The 23,476-nt window shown below is 41.5% G+C and overlaps 1 protein-coding gene across 1 annotated transcript in view; it reads right to left on the bottom strand.

Annotated features, from left to right (window-relative positions):
- The window catches only part of plcl1 (phospholipase C like 1), a 63,487-nt gene that overhangs the window by 5,402 nt on the left and 34,609 nt on the right, over positions 1-23,476 (bottom strand). Inside the window, exons 2-9 of the mRNA XM_058081519.2 lie at positions 15,956-16,030; positions 15,484-15,771; positions 15,134-15,421; positions 13,033-13,424; positions 10,321-11,440; positions 10,068-10,244; positions 3,205-3,567; positions 968-1,171 (exon numbers count right to left, since the gene is read on the bottom strand). Of these exons, the coding sequence (XP_057937502.2) occupies positions 968-1,171; positions 3,205-3,567; positions 10,068-10,244; positions 10,321-11,440; positions 13,033-13,424; positions 15,134-15,421; positions 15,484-15,771; positions 15,956-16,030 (2,907 nt within the window). The remainder of the gene's footprint in view (positions 1-967; positions 1,172-3,204; positions 3,568-10,067; positions 10,245-10,320; positions 11,441-13,032; positions 13,425-15,133; positions 15,422-15,483; positions 15,772-15,955; positions 16,031-23,476) is intronic.

Below are 23,476 nucleotides of genomic sequence, written 5' to 3'. Positions count from 1 at the left end.
GGCTTTGCGCATGTCATCGTTGAGTGTCTCTCTGCATACCACATCAGTGTGTAATTACATGTGAACGTGTGTGTGTGTGTGTGTAGGCTCTCCAATTAGACGTTTTAATAGGCCTGATGATGCCCCCCGAGGGAGGTGTAGTAGCAAGTCATATTGTGCTTTTTTCAGTCCACTACGTCAAACATGGATTTTTATCACATCTACTGTGGACTAATTTTGTATTCATTAGTGAATATTATTACATAACTTGACAAGCATCACATTCACTTCATCATCACGATGTTCTCACATTAGCATTGTGCCCAAAGGAAGTCAAATAATACCTGAAAAAAAATCATGTTGACGCTACAATGGTAACCAAAAGGGACAATAGCAGCAGTACTGTTGCTATGGCAACCTTGCATCACCAACTTTAATATTGGTGGTCCAACCAGGACACTTATTGTGTTGTGTTAGGACTATTTTCAATGGTTTTCAGAACGGTGTGTTGACATTAAATACAAAACTGAAACGATGAGGTCATGTTCATAAGTTCAAGCATAAAATATATAAAATATATCATCTCCCTCAGTTGTTTGCTCCAGTTTGGAGAGAAACACTCACTTTTGAATTTGCAGACTGCAGCCTTTCATATTACTATGAATAAAAAAAAATCATTACTCGTGGACATTATACTGTTTCTGGCCCGAACCAAACAAGATGAACCTACCCCATCTAAACACTCATCACGTTGTAAAAAAGCAGGCTTTGCTACACATTTTAAAATAAAGCTGGAGCTTTGCCATGCTATCTGTTAGTGTTTACTAAAAGTACTTAAACTGTCTAAATTCCAGCATCATGGCTACATTTAGTACAACACACTTCCAATACACTATTGTGTGACCTGTCTAAAATACAATAATATGGGATGTTTAAGTCACTCAAAAGCAACAGGAAAAAAAAAAAGAATGTTGGTCTTGGTACTGACCGTGTCATAGGCGGTGAGCAGTTTTCGCGTGGTCTCCGAAACACTGACCAGCGCCTCCAGGGATGGGTACCCCTCCTTGAGAACCATTGTGGCCCCCATGGTGCCGTCGGGGCTCTGCAGCCGGGTGGCCAGGCACTGGATGCACTGCTTGAGTTTGGCCACCGTGGGGAGTCCACACTGCTCTTTCAAACTGGCAATGGTGCCCTGAAAACAAAATAATACAGGAAAAACGTTACAGGGAAATTATGTCAGCTACCTGCAGTTTGCCACCTGGCAGAGCCCCAACTAGACCAGACTAGCCGAGGCCCGAGACTAAATCAGACTAGTCTCACTAGTTATCACACCACACTTGTGCAAGTGCCAGTGTGAGCGTGTGTACGTATAACTTGCAGCAGTGGAGGCGTGATGAATGATGATTGTGGAGTGTGGCAGATGAGCCTACAGCTGGAGACGCAGCCCACAGAGAGCTCAGGCGGGTGCGGGCTGAGGGGTGTTGGGTGGGGAGCGATACAAGTGAAGCAAGACGATTAAAGCTGAAAAATAGAAATATGTGTGTGTGTGTGTGTGTGTGTGCATGCATACGTGTGTAGTGTGTGTTTTCAAACATTTTTTTTCATTGTGTGTGTTAAAAGAGGTGGGTGAATGGCGGGAAGATGTTGGCTTCAGATGCCTCTGCTATTAATAGATGCTTGATAACAATCCTCCTACACCTTTCTGCTCATTCTGTGCTCTCCTTTTTTTTTTTTACACTGCATGTCACAAATCCTAATGTGATTTTTAGTTTATTTATTTGTACCTTTTAAGCAATCCCACAGAAAGTGTCAATTAAAAATATTTTAAAATATAATAAGAATTATTCATTCATTAATTTTCTACCGCTTTTCCTCACGAGGGTCGAGGGGGTGCTGGAGCCTATCCCAGCTGTCTTTGGGCGAGAGGCGGGGTACACCCTGGACTGGTCGCCAGCCAATCACAGGGCACATATAGACAAACAACCATTCACACTCACATTCATACCTATGGACAATTTGGGGTCGCCAATTAACCTAGCATGTTTTTGGAATGTGGGAGGAAACCGGAGTACCCGGAGAAAACCTATGCATGCACGGGGAGAACATGCAAACACCACACAGAGATGGAATTGAACCCTGGTCTCCTAGCTGGGAGGTCTGCGCACTAACCACCAGACCGTCGTGCCGCCCGGAATTATTTAAAATGTAAAATTATATTATATAATATAATTATATTATATATTAATTATATGTATATATTATAATGTGATTTTTGCTTTTATTTGTGTTTTTTAAGCATTGGAGTGCTTCTTATTTCAATGCAATCAATTATTTATTTATTTATTTATTTAATTCATGATATTAAAACATTAATTTATTATAGCCTATCCCAGCTGTCTTCGGGTGAGGGGGGGGGTACACCCTGGACTGGTCGCCAGCCAATCACAGGGCACATATAGACAAACAACCATTCACACTCACATTCATACCTATGGACAATTTGGAGTCACCAATTAACCCACGCATGCAAATTTCACACAGAGATGGCCGAAGGTGGAATTGAACTCCGGTTTCCTAGCTTTGAGGCCTGTGCGCTAATCACTCGCCCGCTGTGCAGCCTCCCATAAATTCTCAGAATAGAAATTATAACAATAGAACTTAGGACAGAAATTCCAAAATATCAGAAATTCTAATATGTTGTTTACCATTCACCAATTAACCTAGCATGTTTTTGGAATGTGGGAGGAAACCGGAGTACCCGGAGAAAACCCACGCATGCACGGGGAGAACATGCAAACTCCACACAGAGATCTTTTTTTTTTTTTTTTGTCCAGCTAACAGAAATTTTAAAAATGTTCACACAAAGTCGCCTCCAAGGACATCACACATTACACTCAAATTGACAAGAAAAATCAATACTTCACTGAAAAATAAAACAATGTACAAAATGCCTTGTAATACAAGGTTGCCAAAACTACCATCACTGGATTTACACGTTTAACTGCACCTTCTTTTGGCAAGTGCCCCACCCCACTACAAAGGTGTGGTAGTAACATATTTTTATGCCGGAGGAGTTCATGCATAATTTTGACTGATAGAGTAGTTCATTTAAAAATGTATTGCAGTTTATTATTTTGACCATGCCATGTAGCTAGCTAATGTAAGACGCTAAGCATTACAAGTTCGACTACCCAGGTGTACCTAATGTTGTGTTAGGTCTCTTACCTGAGCTTCCTCCCTCAGGTCCATCACCTCTTTCAGGGGCGCACTGGCCTGCTTGAACGTCTCGTCCACCACCTTGATGCCCGTGTTCCTCAGCGTAACGTACTCCCGCCCCCGCCGCCCGACCCTCCTCACCGATAAACCCCGGCGGTGGGCCTTCCCACCTCCTCGCCGGTTTGTGACGGCCACATGGACAAAGAGGCTGGCGTGGGCCAAGGGCTCTCCCATCAGGCCCAGCAGGGGCACGTTGCGGTAGCCGGACTGAAGGCACTCGAAAGCCACACTGTACTGGCCGATGAAGTCATCGCCGATGTAGTCATCATCCAGAACCACAAAACGCAGCAAGGCCAGTTCCGGCATGTTCACCTGGACAGGAAATACAGTATACTGTAATGTATATTCAAACCTTATAAAAAGCAAATGGACCTAAAATACATCCCTGAGGAACCCCACTCTAAATTTGTACTGATTGATGTTATTTTTGACAAAACTGCAAAATCAGTTACATGACAATTACACATGTAAAGACAACATGGCACTTTATTATAATATCATTTTCATTGTCTAGTATAGCCTTTTTTGTTACCAAATACATGCAAAATATTACATTTACATGACAAACTACCCTGTCTTGGCACAATACCTAACATTTGAAGATCCTACTCCTTCTGAGTAAATATGGTGTTTTTAATATTTAACTGAGAAATGTACAACATTCCTGGCCATATAGATCATTTTTGTGACAAAATGTGTTTTTGTGGCTAAGTACAGCATCAAAATGTAGCTTTGTGGTGTAAAAAATAACATTGTCAGACGGCAATTAAGCCTTTTCTCAGTAAATATGGTGTTTTAATGTCAAAACGCATGCACGGGAAGAACATGCAAACTCCACACAGAGATGCCCGAGGGTGGAATTGAACTCGGGTCTCCTAGCTGTGTGGCCTGCATGCTAACCAATCTACCCCGTTCAGCCCGTTTTCAATAATCTTCTGCCAAAATGTTTCTCAAAGATCTTCTATATGACAAGCAAAAATGCTAGTCAAAGATCCTCAATGTGACATGGAGTGCTGCTTTTAGCAATCTTCTGCAAATATTCTAGTCAAAGATCTTCCATATGACAAGGAATAAGGTTTTTCCCAATCAAATAGATCATTTTTGTGACAAAGTACAGCATCAAAATGTAGCCTTTTGGTGTAAAAAATAACATTGTCAGACGGCAATTAAGCCTTTTTGTCAGTAAATATGGTGTTTTAATGTCAAAACATAGCATTTCTGTTAAACTTCCAATTTCCTTGCACTACCTATAATCATCATTGTGCCATTATACACATGATGACACATTTTGTCCTTATATGTACAAATATGTATATCACTTTTGTGGCAAACTACCATTGGTGGTGCAGGTTTTGGAGTGTGTTAGTGGGAATTAATGTCCATATGTGAGCTTAGAGGTCAACAATGTGTGGTGGGCTTGTTCTTCCACAATAAAGCCATCCAAGCAGGCCTATAGGCATCTGACTTTGCGCACTGGGGACAACAAAGGACAATTTCCCAGCATACAATTGCCCAGAATGCCTTGCTAAGATGAAGAATTAAGACTCACCTGAATGTATCTCAACCTGTGATTGATTAATTCACTCCCAAAGGTGTGCCGTGTATCTCTATGCTTCGCTAAGAATTTACAGCAGGATAGTAATAATCATAATATTGAGAAGCAAAGAAGCTCAAACAAAACATTGTTTCCTGTTATGAGCTGTCACTCGTCGGTCCACTGAGAGGCACCCATCCACTTTAATTACACGCTACAATGAAAAGAACGCCCCGCGTTGGAGTTGCAATATTAAATTTCGCACCGTCAGAGGAAGCTGTCGTGCTAATAAGGCAGCAGGAAAGAAGTATGAAGACAGAGGACAGAACAAGAACGATCGAGAACGATGCAAGGAGCGTGACGAATAGTAAACAATGCTCAGTGTCAATTAAGAAGAATAAATAGAAGTCATTATTGTCAAAACAGACAAAAATGCTAGCCAAAGATCTATATGTGACAAGCAGTGCTGTTTTTAGGAATTGACTGCAAAAAAGTTTTGTTAATCTAGCATGTTTTTGGAATGAGGGAGGAAATCGGAGTACCGGGAGAAAACCCACGCATGCACGGGGAGAACATGCAAACTCACAGACGCACAAACTCACAAACATGCACAGAGATGCCCGAAGGTGGAATCGAACTCAGGTCTCCTAGCTGTGTGGCCTGCACGCTAACCACTCGAACCCTGTTCAGCCCATTTTCAATAATCTTCTGCCAAAATGTTCGTCAAAGATCTTCTATATGACAAGCTAAAATGCTAGTCAAAGATCCTCAATGTGACATGGAGTGCTGCTTTTAGCATTCATTCATTCATTTTCTACCTCTTATCCTTCACGAGGGTCGCGGGGGTGCTGGAGCCTATCCCAGCTGTCTTCGGGCGAGAGGCGGGGTACACCCTGGACTGGTCGCCAGCCAATCACAGGGCACATATAGACAAACAACCATTCACACTCACATTCATACCTATGGACAATTTGGAGTCGCCAATTAACCTAGCATGTTTTTGGAATGTGGGAGGAAACCGGAGTACCGGGAGAAAACCCACGCATGCACGGGAAGAACATGCAAACTCAGGACAGAGATGCCCGAGGGTGGAATCAAACTCGGGTCCCCTGGCTGTGTGGCCTGCGCGCTAACCACTCAACCCCGTTCAGCCCGTTTTCAACAATTCATTCATTCATTTTCTACCACTTCTTCCTCACAAGGGTCGCGGGGGTGCTGGAGCCTATCCCAGCTGTCTTGGGGCGAGAGGCGGGGTACACCCTGGACTGGTCGCCAGCCAATCACAGGCCACATATAGACAAAAAAAAAACGTTTTCAATAATCTTATGCCAAAATGTTTGTCAAAGATCTTCTATATGACAAGCAAAAATGCTAGTCAAAGATCCTCAATGTGACATGGAGTGATGCTTTTAGCAATCTTCTGCAAATATTCTAGCCAAAGATCTTCCATATGACAAGAAATGAGGTTTTTCCTAATCTGCTGCAAAAAGTACTGGTGAAAAACGCTCTATAAAGGGCTGTTTTTAAGAATCTATTGTAAAAACCTCCCTCCCAAGTTTTTGAACCAAACTGGCAAGCCGGTGTTATGTTGCTTTGCAAATAATAACATCTCAAGTGAACAGTATTTGTCTAAATTCATGTGGTAGTTTGTTTATTTTCTAAATGTTTACTATTGCATGACTTTCCATAAAACATGCCTTCCTACATTTTTCCATGTCAGAGAACGACATGCGGGTTCCTTTGGGAAGAAAGTCGAGTGCTCACAGTTGTAATGTTAATGTTTAACAAATCTATTCTGGTAGGAGGAAAAGGAGATGATGGATGGTGCAGCCAAAATACTCCATTTTACACTGAATGAAAGACTGGGATGCCCCTTAGGCTTCGATTTGAACATTGTGTGTGTGTGGGTGTATGTGTGTGTCTGTGGCACACCCTTGACATCTTCATTTTCAGAACCTTTCTTTCTTTGTAGAGACATTTTGGTTGGTTCGCTCAAGAGAAATGCTGTAATAAGCTCCTTTCACCCAATTACACTTACTGTGTGTGTGTGTGTGTGTGTGTTGCATGCTTGGACAAACCAGACTGACAGATCCAGCAGACTGTGCTCGTGTGTGTGCGTCATTGTCAGTTTTGGGCCAGCGGCTGCTGAATAGAATACTGTGGCTCAGTGACATTTAATACAATACACTTCTAACCAAATGATCCTCTACTAAGACATGAAGGCACCAAGTATCACACAGTAAGAACATAATACAGATACCCATGTACTGTAGTAGACTTAACATGAAAAAATGGCTTTTTAATGTGTCCTAGAACAATGCTTCTCAAATTGCAGCGACCCCCACCCCCTGTGGGGGCAGGATGATGTGTTGGAGGGACGTAAGAGATAGGGAGGACTTAATTCCAGGCCTGTTAAGCATGGACGCATATTTTAGTCCTCTACATGCATTTTGACTGAATACTGAATACGCTCGTAAACCTCCCAGATTTCTTATTTATATATGTAATATTGTCATAGTTAGAGCATAAAAACCTGTTTAAGACCTTCTAAATACGTTTTTTAACATTATTAGCGCTCTCTAGACAGGAGCTAACACCCCTAGAGTTATTGTACCTTTGTACTTATATTACCCAATATACCATCCATCCATCTTCTACCGCTTATTCTAGGTCTTAGCAGGGAGACGTTCATTCAGTTCTTCCCGGCGGATCCCGAGGTATTCCCATACCAGTTGATGTAGTCTCTCCTACATATCCTGGGTCTTCCCTGAGACCTTCTTTCGGTCGGACATTATAACTAACTGTATGTTAGTTGGTACTACACAATGTTGTCATGTATTAATTTTTATGGTGCAATAAATGTGTACTTTTACATGAGTAAGCAGTAAAGTATAGGAATAGCAATACACAGGAATACATTATACAATGTAAGCAATCCTAAGGATTAGTTGTATAGTAATTCCATTGCTTTGTGTATTTCTATGTGTGTACTTTAAAAGTAAAGCTGATAAAACTTTTTCTCTTGTGTGAAAATTGGAATTAGTGGAAAAGGCTCAGGGAAGCCATCTGTCTATGAAAAAAAACGAATCCGCTAGTAACCATGGTAACACTTACATTATGGCAGGCGAATGATTGCTGCTAATTTTCTATGATGCACAAGATGCAAAGAGCAAAACATCAAAAAGTCCAAGTCTTCTCTTGTTGATCTCTACAAACTGAGTTAGGGCTGACATTTTAGTACTTTAGTACAAAAACTAAAGGTTACTTTGTACCATAACGAAAGGTTAGACACTTCTTATGGCCTATAGGTCATTCGCATTGATGGGAGTTATGGCCACACAGCCTATTTCGGAATTCCACTCCTGTGTGCTAAATGCATGATATCCAAAACTGTATGTGGATTTCTTTGTTTTTGTGACGGATGAAAAGCATGATGATAACCACAGAAGCATGATATTATGTCTGCTGCGGACAGAGAACACTAATTGATTGTAGAAGTACCTATAATGTGCCACTACTGGGTGACACTAGTGATGCAGTGATGCAGCCATTTTATTTTTAGTCAGTCTTTTAGACGAAAAAGCTTCTTGTTTTAGTCATTTCTACACAGTATGTGTTAGTTTTTGTCCAGATTTAATCAACAAAAACTAAAAGTTTTATTTATTTATTTAATTATTTATTTAACTAATTAATAATTGCTTAATTAATGATATTAAAACATATCCTAGCCTATCCCAGCCTATCCAAGCTGTCTTTGGATGAGAGGTGGGGTACACCCTGGACTGGTCGCCAGCCAATCACAGGGCACATATAGACAAACAACCATTCACACTCACATTCATACCTATGGACAATTTGGAGTCGCCAATTAACCTAGCATGTTTTTGGAATGTGGGAGGAAACCGGAGTACCCGGAGAAAACTCCCAGATTTAGTCAACAAAAACTAAAATTTTTTTTTTTTATATAATTTATTTAATTTTATAATTATATATTTTTATAATAATAATTATAATAATAATAATTAATTCATTCATTTTCTACCGCTTTTCCTCCCGAGGGTCGCGGGGGTGCTGGAGCCTATCCCAGCTGTCTTTGGGCAAGAGGCGGGGTACACCCTGGACTGGTCATAATAATAATAATAATAATAATAATAATAATAATAATAATAATAATAATAATAATAATAATAATAATAATAATAATAATAATAATAATAATAATAATAATAATAATAATAATAATAATAATAATAATAATAATAATAATATCAATAATAATATCAATAATAATATCAATAATAATAATAATAGAAATCTCTCCCTCTTTGCATGTATAAGTTGAGCAGCAACACTTTTTCCCACTTTGTTCAATGGTCCTTGAATGCACCATGTAAACTTTCTAGACTGTATTTTTGCCATTTTTGTTTCACCTCAAGTAAATAAAGGTACATTTCGATGACGTTATTGAGTATGAATATTAGTTGGTGGCCAACGTCAAGTTAATTCATGCTAGCATACTGCCTGGTACGACATATATCAAACAGCAATGTAATTATCTTTCGCCAGATATTCGTGGGAACACAAGTTGGTCCAAAAAGTTTGAGGACCCCTGTGATAGACCACCCACGGACATTTGCATTCAGTCTTGGGGAAAACTCACACACAACTTTACACTAACATTTTAGTCATCAAAGAGGCTTGTTTTGCTCATAATCATCTCGTTTCCATCATAAAAAAAAGGTTAGTCAACATAATAACTTCATCATCGACAAAAAACAACACCGTCGTGATGTGGAGGCGCCCCCACGACAGACGTAAGCACAGATGTCACCCGAGCCTGTGGCTCTGATTCATGTGTTCTATCATCATTCATTAGCGTTTAATAGCTTTTCATTTGATCATTTAAAATGTGTGAGGCATATTTAGGATTGTGCATTTAGCATATATCAACGGTCACTTTTATTGCAAATGCTGATCCAAAATCAAAGGAGAACTTCAACATCAAGCTAGCAGGAAAGTTTTGAAGGGTAGCAGTGTGTCCAAAAGAGAGCCCTTTTATGGGCGTATCAATTACTCTCAGATTTATGTCATTTGTTGATAGCCTCGGAACGTAACTATTTTCTTCAGACTTGTGGCGCCAGACTTAAGTAATGTGAAAAAATTCATAAAATCTTTTGGCTTTGCTATCAGTTTTTAACAAGCTTGTGTTCCCACTTTTATTATATTTGTAAAATCTATTTCAGGAAAACACAAATATGTTGGAGTTAAAATGCCTTACCTCGAACTCAAAGGTCTCATCAAAAAGGGGGTCATCCTGATTCTGCAGAGCGGTTCGTGTGCGCTGTTCTGCACAGTCAGCAGGAACGCCATGCAGCTCCAGAACCACATAAGGGTCAATGACCTCGCCCTTGGCACCTGATCCCTGAGGTTTTGGTAGGTTGTGGGCACTAATAAGCTGGAGAAGAATACAAGATGGATTCATGTTGTTGGTTAATTCTATCATTAAGACGTTCCAAAATAAAAGAAAGAACCTTAATGCGGAGAGTCTGAGGCGGAACCCCTGGTACGCATCCCTGCGTGTGGGCGCTGAAGTACGACACCTCGTCCCTCATGACGGCGGGCCTCAGAACATACCCGCACCCTCCATTCTGAGAGAAGCGTCCTTTGTGAAGGTCCAGCATGGCACCAGGGGTCTGCTGGTTTAAGGCCACAAGCTGCACCCCCCCTTTCCAGTACCCTTGCGGGTTGGGGTTACTGGAATCCAGGCGCACTGAGCTGGGCCGTACCCTTGTTAGAGTACGCTTGGTGAACATCACCAGATCTTCTGGGCTCTCTGTGGTGAGCCGCCCGGCCTCCCCCTCGCCCAGGGAGCACAGTGTCCAGTAGGGGGTTTCCACAGCTGAGGGGGTGCCGGGAGAACCGGGACTGCTGGGCGGCGAGTGCTGCTTGTGACTGGTTCTTTGGGCATAAAAGTGACGGCTGCCTGTACGGGCAATGGCCACCAAGTCGGAGAGGTCTCTGTGAAGGCGGAGCTTCCTTGGTTGAGAGGGAGGCGGGACCACCAAGACCACACCGAGATCCTCCTCACCCGGAATGGTCATTCTACGTCCAGCCAGAGGTCCTCCACCTCCAATCTCCTCTTCTTCCTCAGACACTTCCCCATCCGAGCCTTGTTGCTCTGGAGGAAGCTTCTTGCCCACGATAAGGATGCGTCCTTTGAGCTGCTCGGGGGATGGTAGCGTGGTGGCTCGTCCTCCCAGGCTGACAGGCAAGGACTCTGGAGTGTAGAGTTTGGAACCGAGCACTTTCTTTAGATGTTGTGCCATGGTGCGCTGCTGCACGGGTGAGCAGCGATGACACAAGTACACCAGGAGGGGATACTGCGAGGTCAGGAAGGCGTACTTGTTGACCACCTCTAGAGCGGAGCGGATGGTAACTGGAGCATGGTGGTGATGCTGATGATGGTGGTGGTGGTGGTGGTGACACGAGATGTCTGGACCGTAGTCCACCCCGAGGAGAGGCTCCCCTTCCGGGCCGTCTGTAACTCCCAGTTCGAGGCAGCGGCAACCAGACTGCAGGGCCTTGATTAAGCCACCTAAGTCAGCCCTGCCGTGGACCTGATCATCCAGAAGGTAGGACCGGTAGGAGGTGCTTGGGAAAAAAACAGACTTTGTGAATCCTTTGTTGGTTTCCTAATGATTCAAATACATGTGCTGACCAACAATCCTTAAAGTGTATAAATAAATCTACAGCAAGGGTCTCAAACTCAATTTACTTGGGGGCCACTGGAGCTAGGGTCTGGGCCGCATCAGGTTTAAAAAAAAAAAAAAAAACGCATTTATTAAAAACAGAAAAATTAATAAACTTTTCTCACTGTTTTCCCAATGTTCTCAAATATCTTACTTTTTATTTTTCTGCACAAAATAAGAAGAAAAATAAATAAGCAAATCAAGAATAAAGAAAATCAATCAATCAGTAATAAATAAATAAATCTAATAATAATAAAACACCAAATAATAAAAACGAAAGAAACCACAAACAGTTGGTGGTTAGAAAAATTATTTTTTTCAGATTAAAATTAACCAAACATTATAAGAGCCCTGTAGACATGACAAAACACGACTATAGTCACATTTATACTTTTTTTATTTACAACATATTGCGCAACTGCAGGGTCTTGAGACACATGCTAACTAGCAAACTGGAGAGCTAGCAACCTAAACGGTAGCCTTCAAGTTATTTCCTTTAAACTTAAATAGCCAAAAACTTACCACTTCCACATGGATAGGGAGGATAACTATTGACAGTTATTTAACCTTTAACATGAACATTAATCAAACGTAATAATTTTTTCTGGGTACATGATACCATACAGCATCCATATCAAACTTGCGCGGGCCGCACTAACATTAAACTTTCATATCAAGGCGGGGGCCCAAACTAGCGTCCTGTGGGCCACATTTGGCCCGCGGGCCGCGTGTTTGAGACCCCTGTACTAGACCATGCAGTCGAAGACAGCTACATCTTCCTTCTCCACTTTCTTATGTACGCCACAGCATTATTAGAATGCCAAGGGGAAAGCGTCCCTAACTAGAATGCCCAGAGGTGAGCCAAATGGCTCGACTCAGGGTGGACTAGTGCTTCACTAATGACCCATCCTGAGGTGTGAACAGCCTTTTTTTGTTGTGTAAAGTGGGAGCTCCCATACCTAGAATGCCCAGAGAGCAGCCAAATGACTACCCTCTGGGTGGCTAGTTTTAGCTAATTAACCATCCTGCAGTGCAAACCAAATTTTTGTAAAATACTGTAAATGTTGATCAGAAATCAAAGGAGAAGGCATTAGAGCCAGTATGTGGTTACTCTTACTGAACAAGTGAACAACTGAGGTTGTCAGCTTTGGTTATGTTTGCGCCTTTTGACGCAGGAGATCATCCAGGCATTGAACTTGAAACTGAAACCTTTAACATGAACATTAATCAAACGTAATAATTTTTTCTGGGTACATGATACCATACAGCATCCATATCAAACTTGCGTGGACCGCACTAACATTAAACTTTCATATCAAGTCGGGGCCTCAAACTTGTGTCCTGTGGGCCACATTTGGCCCGTGGGCCGCGTGTTTGAGACCCCTGATCTACAGCATGCTGACCACTTATGAACAAAATCAGGAGTTTGCCAGGGGCATGCCTTTCAAAATAAAATGTTTTTCAAATGTATAACATTACACCGTATGGACTTACCTGATGTAGTAGTGGGACAGGGGCATGTTCATGTCCTGGCAAACACCCTCGTGGTCCGGGTCGAGAAGCTGACACTCGTGGGACTGCAGGTAACGAGCGAATCCGTCCAACCCCAGAATCCCTCTCTCCTTTCCTGGATCCGAGGGCTCATAGCGCCTCAGAAGCTCCAAGCAGCCTTCGGTTGTGGCCAAGGACAGACCTTGCTCTGTCTCCAAGAAGAGGCGCAGGTCCTGAGGGTCCAGATACTCACGGTCCTTCGAGAGCTGCACCATGAGGAAGTACACGTCAGGCCGGGTGCACAGTTCGCAGAAGGCCTCCTGGAACTCCTCTCGCGTAACGTGGGAGGTCAGCTTCTCCTTGCTGCGTTGGATCTCCTTGAAACGAAGACGCACCTTTGCAAAAAAAAAAAAGGACAACAAATCCAATCAAAGTCCAGAAGAGGCTGTGATCGGTGACGTTGACGTGAGATGAAAGACAATGAAGTTCCAAACTTTTCTGCCTCGTCCATTACATCAAGTTAGCCCAGCTGATTAAACTTTGGTTATCTTGTTTGACTGAGGAAATGGACATGACCCAGATGCAGGACAGCGTATAGTAATAATGTTCTCTCTAATACTCATTCTTTGTCCTCTGTCTTTAATCTAGTTTCTTTTCTCTTTAACATTCCGTCTCCTTCTGTGCTCCTCGCCTGCTTGAGGAGAAAAAAAGAATCCTTCCTCTCTAATATCATGTCTGCTACTCTGACAGCAGAGGACACAAGGGATGGACGAGACAGACAGTCACTGCCGATAATAACAACCAGCAAACGACGCAAAATATCCATCTACCATTTTTTCCCTGCAGTTCAACATGAGAGGATATGTCACATGTCGGCAAAGAAATTTATTATTTCTGGACAATGGACAATACTACATTGGATTTACTGTAAAGTAGCCAATGTACAGCTTGTGTGGCAGTATATGTTTACTATCATAGCCATAATTCCAAGTGTTTTTGGGACCGATGATGATAATATCTGTTTTTCCACTATACAACTAAAATGTATTATTATTATTATTATTATTATAATAATCAGAACTGTTTTTTGGTAGTGTTGTGGTCTGGGGCTGCACGAGTGCTGCCGGCACTGGTGGATTGCAGATCATTGATGGGGAAATGTGACATTGTGAAGCAGGACATGATACCCAGCCTTGAGAAATGTTTATACTTACCACTGACAGGGCTCAACAATAACGATGTACCGATGGCCCGGGGCAAGTTAAAACAAAATTCGGGCAGGTAAATCCAATCAGTGATGTTCCCATCAGGCAAGTGCACTTTGGCATGCCATACTGTGAAGAGTTTTTTTTAAAAGCGGTTCTTGTTGGCCCGCAGGACACTAGTTTGAGGCGCCCGCCTTGATATGAAAGTTTAATGTTAGTGCGGTCCCCGCAAGTTTGATATGGATGCTGTATGGTATCATGTACCCAGAAAAAATTATCACGTTTGATTAATGTTCATGTTAAAGGTTAAATAACTGTCAATAGTTATCCTCCCTATCCTTGTGGAAGTGGTAAAGCTTTTGGCTATTTAAGTTTAAAGGAAATAACTTGAAGGCTACTGTTTAGGTCGCTAGCTCTCCAGTTTGCTAGTTAGCATGTGTCTTAAGACCCTGCAGTTGCGCAATATGTTGTAAATAAAAAAAGTATAAATGTGACTAGGGCGGCACGGCGGTCGAGTGGTTAGCGTGCAGACCTCACAGCTAGGAGACCAGGGTTCAATTCCACCCTCGGCCATCTCTGTGTGGAGTTTGCATGTTCTCCCCGTGCAGGCGTGGGTTTTCTCCGGGTACTCCGGTTTCCTCCCACATTCCAAAAAATATTTATTTATTACTGATTAATTGATTTTCTTTAGTCTTGATTTGTTCATCTATTTTTCATCTTATTTTTGTGCAGAAAAATAAAAATTAAGATATTTGAGAACAGTGGATATTTTTCTGTTTTTAATAAATGCGTTTTGTTTTTTTGGGCCCAGCCTTGCCCAGACCGTAGCTCCAGTGGCCCCCAGGTAAATTGAGTTTGAGACCCCTGCTCTATTGATAAAAACAATAAAATATAAGCACCTTGGCTTCCTTGATGCCTGGACACAGCTTACAGATGGTAGCCACTGCCATGTCCTCCGACACAATGCCATAGCCGTCCTCGTCCACCCGTGCAAACTCGGCCGCCAGCCACTCACTCCTCAGCTTGCTGCCCAGACTGCCCTCCATGGTTCCTCCTTCACCCAGCCCAAAGCCTCCTCCGACACCTCCGCCCGCCCCTCCAATGACCGAGGGGTGCGCTAGCAGGTAGCGGAGGCCTGTCACCCAGATATTAGCCACGTCGGCTGACAGCGCCACCAAGTCTAAGGACTGTGAGGATGAAAGTATTAGGTTAAAATGGAAGAAACATCTAAAACAGTTAAGATTCTTACCTGGTAGTCGTCGCCATGTATGATGGAGAAGGCCGCCTCCTCAGCCAGGTGCTCAGAGAGGGGTCCATTATGGAGGAAGGTCTCTGTGCTCTTCCCTGTTCTGACCTCTCGAATGTTGCAGACATCCAGCCGAGCCTTCTCCCCGTCCTTCTTGGAGGGCTCCCAGCGTAAGCAGCTCAGGTCGGCTTCCAGCGTGTAGAAACGACAGTAGACTCTGGAGTTGGGACGTACCTTCTTCAGTTCACAACCGCCCTGCATAAAGGTCAAGCAGTCGGCTGCGCTGCTCACCTGCCAGGAAAGGACCACAGCAATTCATTCAGAGTCTACAACATCCATCCATCTTATATGTCATTTTAACCTCACTGCGGTTGCGGGGACGCTGGGAGCCTATCCACTTATCTTATTCCACTTTCTCATGCACTAAAAAAATGAACTTTTTATATATAATGACTTTTGAGATACAAAAAAGTACCTTCTTCTCTGAGGGCATGCTGCTGAATGACACCGTCTTCTTTCTGCCGCCGCCTACCTTCTGCACTGAAGGATCCTGGGGGAAAATATAAATATTATTTTTTACACTTGTGACATTTAGAGTTACAGCACATAATGCTAGTGTTATGCTTCCATCGTCAAAAGTTATCCCCCAAAAATGATCAGTATTTTCGTTGAGGTAGTTGTAGCACCAGTAGTAGTAGTACCACAGAGGAGGAACTAGACACACAATCACCAAAAGATTAATCGCTTTTAAAATTAATAATTACAACCAAACTGTTTGTTCAGTTATTTTTATAATTTTAGAATTGACTTCACAATATCATCAAAGACTTGCAATTCGACAAGACTTTGACAACAATGACTCAGTCCTGTGGTAACAGCAGAAAGGACACGCACCAGCAAATACAAATAGATGGTGTAGACACTGAAAGGGTGAAGGAAAATAATTTTCTGGGGATCACAATATATGAGCTGGAAAGCAAATATTACAAATATACAACATAAGGTGGCCAGAAATATTTCAATATTGAACAAAGCAAAATTTGTTCTCAATCAGAAATCACTCCACACTCATTATTGCTCTCTGGTTCTACCATATCTTACTTATTGTGTGGAAATATGGGGTAATAACTATAAAAGCAATCTTCACCCGCTAAATGTACTGCAAAAAAGGTCAGTAAGGATAATTCATAATGCCGCCTACAGAGAACATACTAATGCCTTATTTCTAAAATCACAAATACTTAAACTTGCTGATATAGTTCATCTTCAAACAGCTAAAATAATGCATAAGGCTAAAAAATAACCAATTACCTAAAAATGTCATCCAATACTTTTCTACAAGAGAGGAGAAATATGATCTCAGGAAAGAACTAAATATTTGAAACACATATATATGCTAGGACTACGTTAAAAAGCCATAGCATTTCAGTATGTGGAATCAAACTATGGGATGGATTGAGTAAGGAAATCAAACAATGCACAACGATGAGCCAATTCAAAAAACAATACAAGCAGTTGATGTTTGCTAAATACAAGGATGAAGAGTCTTGAACCAGTCATGATGTGCTATATGTACATATCACTATATTGACACTTACTATGGTACCCATTATGTCATTGGATGGTCATATCACCTCCTACTTCGGTATGTGACAAAAAAAAAACTTAAACCATATTAGGAAAGCAGGAAGTGAACAAATGTAACAGTTACTGATTGTAGAAGTACCAGATGGAGGGGTAGAATTTAATAAGCTTTGCTTCTTCCTACTCCTTTTGGATATGTGGAACTGTGAACTGATTATGTGATGCATTCAATTGTAATCTGATGCATGTTCAAATTTCTGAGAGACAATAATTAATTTGTGATGAATCCGTCAACAAGCTCCCGAGAATAATTTTAATTGCAATTGCAGGCTAAAATTCAACTCTGAACCCCCAATGTCACTTCCTGTCCACCCAGTACTCTGTTCCCCTTGAGAAGACATTTATACTAACACACACAAGCATGAGTATTGCTTGTGCCTTAAACTGTTTATTTACTGCTTAGATACAAATGTAAAGGTCACTATAGGTGTTAGTTCTTGTCTAGATATCTCTAATAATGTGAAAACCTATCTTAAGAAGGTCATAAACAGGTCTTCTATGCTCTGACAATGAAAATATTCTATGACAGGAACTAATTCAAAATGCAAACAAATGACATACAACAAGGATCCTGGATGCTCCAGCGTAATTGGTTGCACTTCCTGCCCTTGCACAGACTGACATGGCAACCATCAAAAATAGACAGGTCACATATTTTTAGAGGAGCGCCTGTGCTTGTATCACTGCCTGGTTGTTACACGCACCAGGCAGGAAGTGCTATAAGGGTGTGTTTTTTTGTCATCTATTAATAAAGATGATAAAGACAAAGCTGATATGTGGCGAGTGACGACGATTGACAAAACGTAGGTTGGCTTTCACTCACTTGGTAATCCCCTTTTCTATATTTAGACTCATTTGTTTTACTCTCCATCTTCTTGTCATCCTAATTTAGGTGGCTCAAAGAAAGCCCCCCCCCCCCTTACAGCTTTGTGTTTTTGTGAGAACAAAAAAAGCAGGCCAGGATCTTTATTCCTGACCTTTTAAGTATAACACGCATGGCGGCACCAGGTTTGATGACGCATGGCATTAAATGACTAGTATTGCCAGTACTGTGGAATCATTTTTGAAAATCAGGCACATCTGGGATAGCTTAATGACGGAATTAATTTGAATTCCCAAAGAGGCACATCACGAAATGAGCAGCAGAATAAAATTAGAATAATAATGACTTGGCACAGAAAATCCCAAACTGATTTAACAGTTTGCTCACAAAACAAGTCTGTAAAATCACAAAACACGGACATAACATAACATACTGGACCAAATAGTAGGTACACCTGCAAAAAACGGGATCCATTAGAAATATAAATAAATAAAATGCAACTCTCAAGTTGCATCACCAGAATATTACGATAATATTACGATGCAGTGCTCACATGGACGGTCCTTGCCACTTCCAATCAGCTTCTACCCAAACTCTGACTGGCAGCTCCATCTCTGCTGGGCAAAAAAATGTCAACGCCACCATAACCTTCATCAGCGATACGGTGATGAGATGTCACCAAGGAACTCCCGCCACAACGACCATTGGCCCCGCTAATAGATAATGACAGAAATAATGTAGCTAAATACGTATGTATTTGTAAATACATTACTATGCAATTTTTTGCTAAATGTATCAGGATATACTATAGTATTCCCTGAAATAATATAACATGATATTGACAAGTATAATAAAGATATTTTCTGCATCTTTATTTAGCGTCTTATTTACTGGTGAGTTCAGCTATCGCTTCAGATAAGTGGTCGGGTCGTTGCATGTCATTTCATGTTGTGAAATGTTTGGATTAGATTCTCTTCCTGGATTTACGCTCTATGCACCCCGCTGCATTCCTGTGAGCATTTTCCTCACATCTGTAATTATTTTTTTCTCTTTAAGTCACTTCACCTTGTCCTCCACCTTCCACAGTGCGTCAACACAGCCTAGTTATTTCATTAGCCTATTTGTAGTTTTGTCAGCTCTTGGTGAGCTTCCCTTTTTGTTAAGACTATATTCTATGCCATCAGTTCCCAAATAGTGAGGTAAAGTATCACAATTAGTCATGACAATTTGCATTTTTTTTAATATTACAAATAATATCATATAAAATATATACAGTGGTGTGAAAAAGTGTACTCCACATGAGTTCTGTTTTTTCTCGCATGTTTGTCACACTTGAATGTTCCAGATCATCAAATTTAAATATAAGTCAGTGACAACCCAACCGGCCCCACCTTTACAATGTAATTGAGATCTATCTGGAAAGGATAATTAAGCCATTTCAAAAGCTTTGGAACGCCAATGAAACACAGTGAGAACCATTATCCACAAATGGCAAAAACATGGAACCGAGGTGGTTTGTCTCAGCAGTGGCCAGCCAACCAAAATTACCCCAAATGCACAGCAATGACGCGTCCAAGAGGTCACAAAAGACCCCACAACAACATCAAGAAGAACTGCAAGTCTCACTTGCCTCAGTTAAGGTCAGTTTTCATGACTCCACCATTAGAAAGACACTGGGCAAAAACGGCCTGCATGACAGAGTTCCAAGATGAAATCACTGATGAACAAAAGAACATAAAGTTTTGCCAGAAAACATCTTGATGATCTCCAAGACCTTTGGAAAAATACTCTGGCGGAAGGTGTGTGTCCCATTACATCTACTGCAAAAGTAATACCACATTTGAGAAAAAGAACATCATACCAACAGTAAAATATGGTGGTGGTAGTGTGATGGCCTGGGGCTGTTTTGCTGCTTCAGGACTTAGAAGACTTGCTGTAATAAATGACACCGTTAATTCTACTGTCTACCATCTGTTTGTGACCTGAAGTTGAAACCAACTTGGGTTCTGCAGTAAGAAAATCATCCAAAACACACCAGCAACCCTGCAACTGAATGGCTGAAGAAAAACCAAATGAAGACCTTGGAGTGACCGGAATCCTATTGAGATCCTGTGGTAGGACCTTTAAAAGGTGGTTCAAAAAGCCTCCATTGTGGCTGAATGACAACAATTCTGCAGTGGGCCAAAAAAAGTGACTCACTGCAAGTTATCGCAACCTCTTGATTACAGTTGTGAAAACTAAACAACAAATAATAAACCTAGATCACTAAATGCATAACATGTAAATATAAATAAAAATGAACAAGGGTGTTGCCACAGTACAAATGACCTCTGACCTCAAAAATGGGGGACAAAAAAAATGCCTACAGTACCAAGTTTTCTCAACATGTCCCAATACTTGTGAATAAATAGTTCAATTCCACTTGTTTCTACAATGTCCTGAGACATAAATGTGACAAAAAGCATACTTCCTGTACGCAGGCATACATGCATAACTCACAGTAAAACAACACCCAAGCACATCCGCGGTACATGAACAGGGATGATGAAGTGATGGCGAGGGCAGATAAAAGGCTCTAAAAGTAAACACGCAGGGAGAATGTGCCGCTTGCCTTTTCTGACTTCCTGACTTTTGAGTCTGACGACGAATCATCCGTCAGGGCAGGCAGAACGCCATCTTTTCATAGAGGCAACATGTCAAGGATCACCTTGTGCTGGGCAACAATCTTGTCCTTTTTAAGACGCTAACACGACTCAAGTAACACCACACTGTGAAGTATGCTGTATATATCTTCCACTGAAGTAAAACATATAATTACTTTATTTTACTCCACTTCTCAAAGGTGCTTAAAAAGTACTGTAACTAACTTGGATATAACCAAACGCACACAAAAAGATGTTTTTTGCACTTTCTTGTTTATATACTGTATGTTTACCCACTAAAGGAGTTGAATTTAAAATGATGAAGTTATTGTTTTTTTTAAAGATTAACAATTAAGCTGAAAAATCTCAGACTTATACATGTTGTTACAATGTTGTATTAAACGTTAATTAAAAGGTTTGTGCATTTAGAAGTGAGCCCTGAAAGACGTTTTGAAAGTTCTACGGACATTAATGTGATCCAGACTTCCTTATATTGCCTGCCATTAGTAAACACAGACCAAAGTATCCGGAAGTCCTCTGGAGCGCTTGTGAGTGTGACCAATCACAGCGGAGTGGCATACCTAGAAGAGGGCCGGGCGGGGGTGGAGTAAATTAAAACCAGATAATTTCATACAGAAGCAGGAAGTCCATGGAAACACTGCATGAATGAAGAGGTGCAGATTCCTGAAGATCTAGAAAGCTTTCTGTGCGGGTTATCCTGTGTAGCTGCTCTATAGGAGTCCACAACTCAATACAAAGTGCCAAAAATCAGCAATATAATATTATATTAATATATACATATTATATATATATTAATATATATATTAATATTGCATGAATGCCAAAAATAATACTGCAAGACAGCCATTATACAATAATCAACATATTGGAAGAAAACCATATATGATTCAATCATATTTAAAGAAAAAGGAAGAAATTGAAAGGAAAATGTAATTTTTGCATATGAACTCATTCAATACCAAAGACATATTTATACATATTTTATATTTTTTCGTGCAAGAGGCAAAAAGAAGTGATGACAAAAACTGCACACTAAGAGATGTCAATTTTCAAGCAGTTTTAAGCCATGAAAACGTGCATTTTGTTGTTGGAAACGTACCTATATTCTACTGCTGATACCGAAATTACAGAAAAAGGTTCAAACAAATGTATTTTTTCTGATGAAAGATGATATTATAATGTTGCTTAGCATTCAGCAGGAGTGAGCATGCTGCTGGTTGAAAGCATTCCTTTCCTGCTGTTATTGATTGGTGGCCTTGCAGCAACAAGCGGCAACTTGCCGATGTAAATAAAACTCAAGACGACTATCGAGCTGGAAAGTTTGTGCCAGACCTTCCTCGGAGACAACGGGTGCTGATGGCGCTTTGCTTTTGCGAGGTCATTTATCTGCGTCACCACCACAGCCGATTGCTGCATGAACTGGATTTCTAAAATCCTGGTGTTTTGTCTTTGTTCTTGTTAGGATCCCAACAAAAAAAAAATCGTCTTTTCATCAAGTTGTCCAGACGGGGCCGGACAAACGCGCTTAGCGAAAACAGGTCAGCGAGTATTTAGGTGGACTGAGTGTGACCGGACTGGCTGCCGATGATGCTGAGGGCCTCGGACGTTTAGGAACATTGGGTGTTGTGGTTGGAGGCTGCTAATCCAGTGTGTATGTGTGTGTGTGTGTGTCTCGCATATTTTTACATTGACATCCACGCGCACGATGCCATCCAGGAAACTATGAGTATATCCTTGCAAAGCCTTTAATACAACACTGAGGTTTTGGTCGAAGAGGGCATCTATGAGTTATAATCCCCCGGTTGCCTTTAAGCACCGCCCCCTTCTCTCTCTCCAGCTTGTTTGGATTCTTCGGCTGTGATTTGATCGCTGCCTGCAGGAAAAGTCTGAGAGCAGATGGAGACGAGGGAAGTGGAGCAAAGGCTGAAGGGGAATCAGGAAAAGTCACATTAAGACAGTGGTTCTCAACTATTTTCTGTCATGCCCGACTGCGGGACAGACATATTTTTTTTCGCATTCCACCAATTTGAAATACTATTGAGAAACTGATGATATGTATGTATTTATCTGAACTCGAAAGTGAAAGGAAAAAAATGGAGGGCAGTGAAGCTTACAAGCGTATTCACATGTCAAATTGCATGTTGAGTACGAAAAATTCAAACATGTCACCGCGCCACCTCCACAGGGTTCACCCCAGTATTTGAGAAGAGGTCAAGAGGTTTAAATCCGATTTAGGGTATTTTTTTGTCAAATGGTGTCAGTAGCGGTATAATCAGTCATACGACAAGAGGGGCCTTTGGGATAGTTCACGTCAGAGATGGGTGAGGCACTCATGACGGGATTGGAGTTGTTATAAGATGTGAGACAGAAAAGATGACGATATGGGATGGGTGCAGTCTCCTCAGAATTCCCTGGCAAATAGTGTGAGACAGGATGGTTGTGAAGATGTGAAACGGAAAAGTTGACATAATGTATAACAAATAGTGTCAGAAGCAGGATGGTCAGCCATGAGGTAGCAAAGGCCATTGAGACATATTGGTCATATTGGAGAACACATAAGTGAATGGAACAACAGAAAAAGATGGAAAAGTGGGATGGGTGGTCCTCAGAATATTCGGAAAACGTGCCGTCAGAAGGGGGGTGGCTGTAAATATTCATTCATTCATTCATTTTCTACCGGTTTTCCTCACAAGGGTCGCGAGGGTGCTGGAGCCTATCCCAGCTGTCTTCGGGCGAGAGGCAGGGTACACCCTGGACTGGTCACCAGCCAATCACAGGGCACATATAGACAAACAACCATTCACACTCACATTCATACCTATGGACAATTTGGAGTCACCAATTAACCTAGCATGTTTTTGGAATG

Source organism: Doryrhamphus excisus, linkage group LG12, assembly GCF_037039965.1.
Source record: "Doryrhamphus excisus strain RoL-2023G ecotype Guam linkage group LG12, RoL_Dexc_Guam_v1.1, whole genome shotgun sequence".
NCBI classification, from domain to species: Eukaryota; Metazoa; Chordata; class Actinopteri; order Syngnathiformes; family Syngnathidae; genus Doryrhamphus; species Doryrhamphus excisus.
This window is presented reverse-complemented; position numbering and strand designations above follow the sequence as displayed.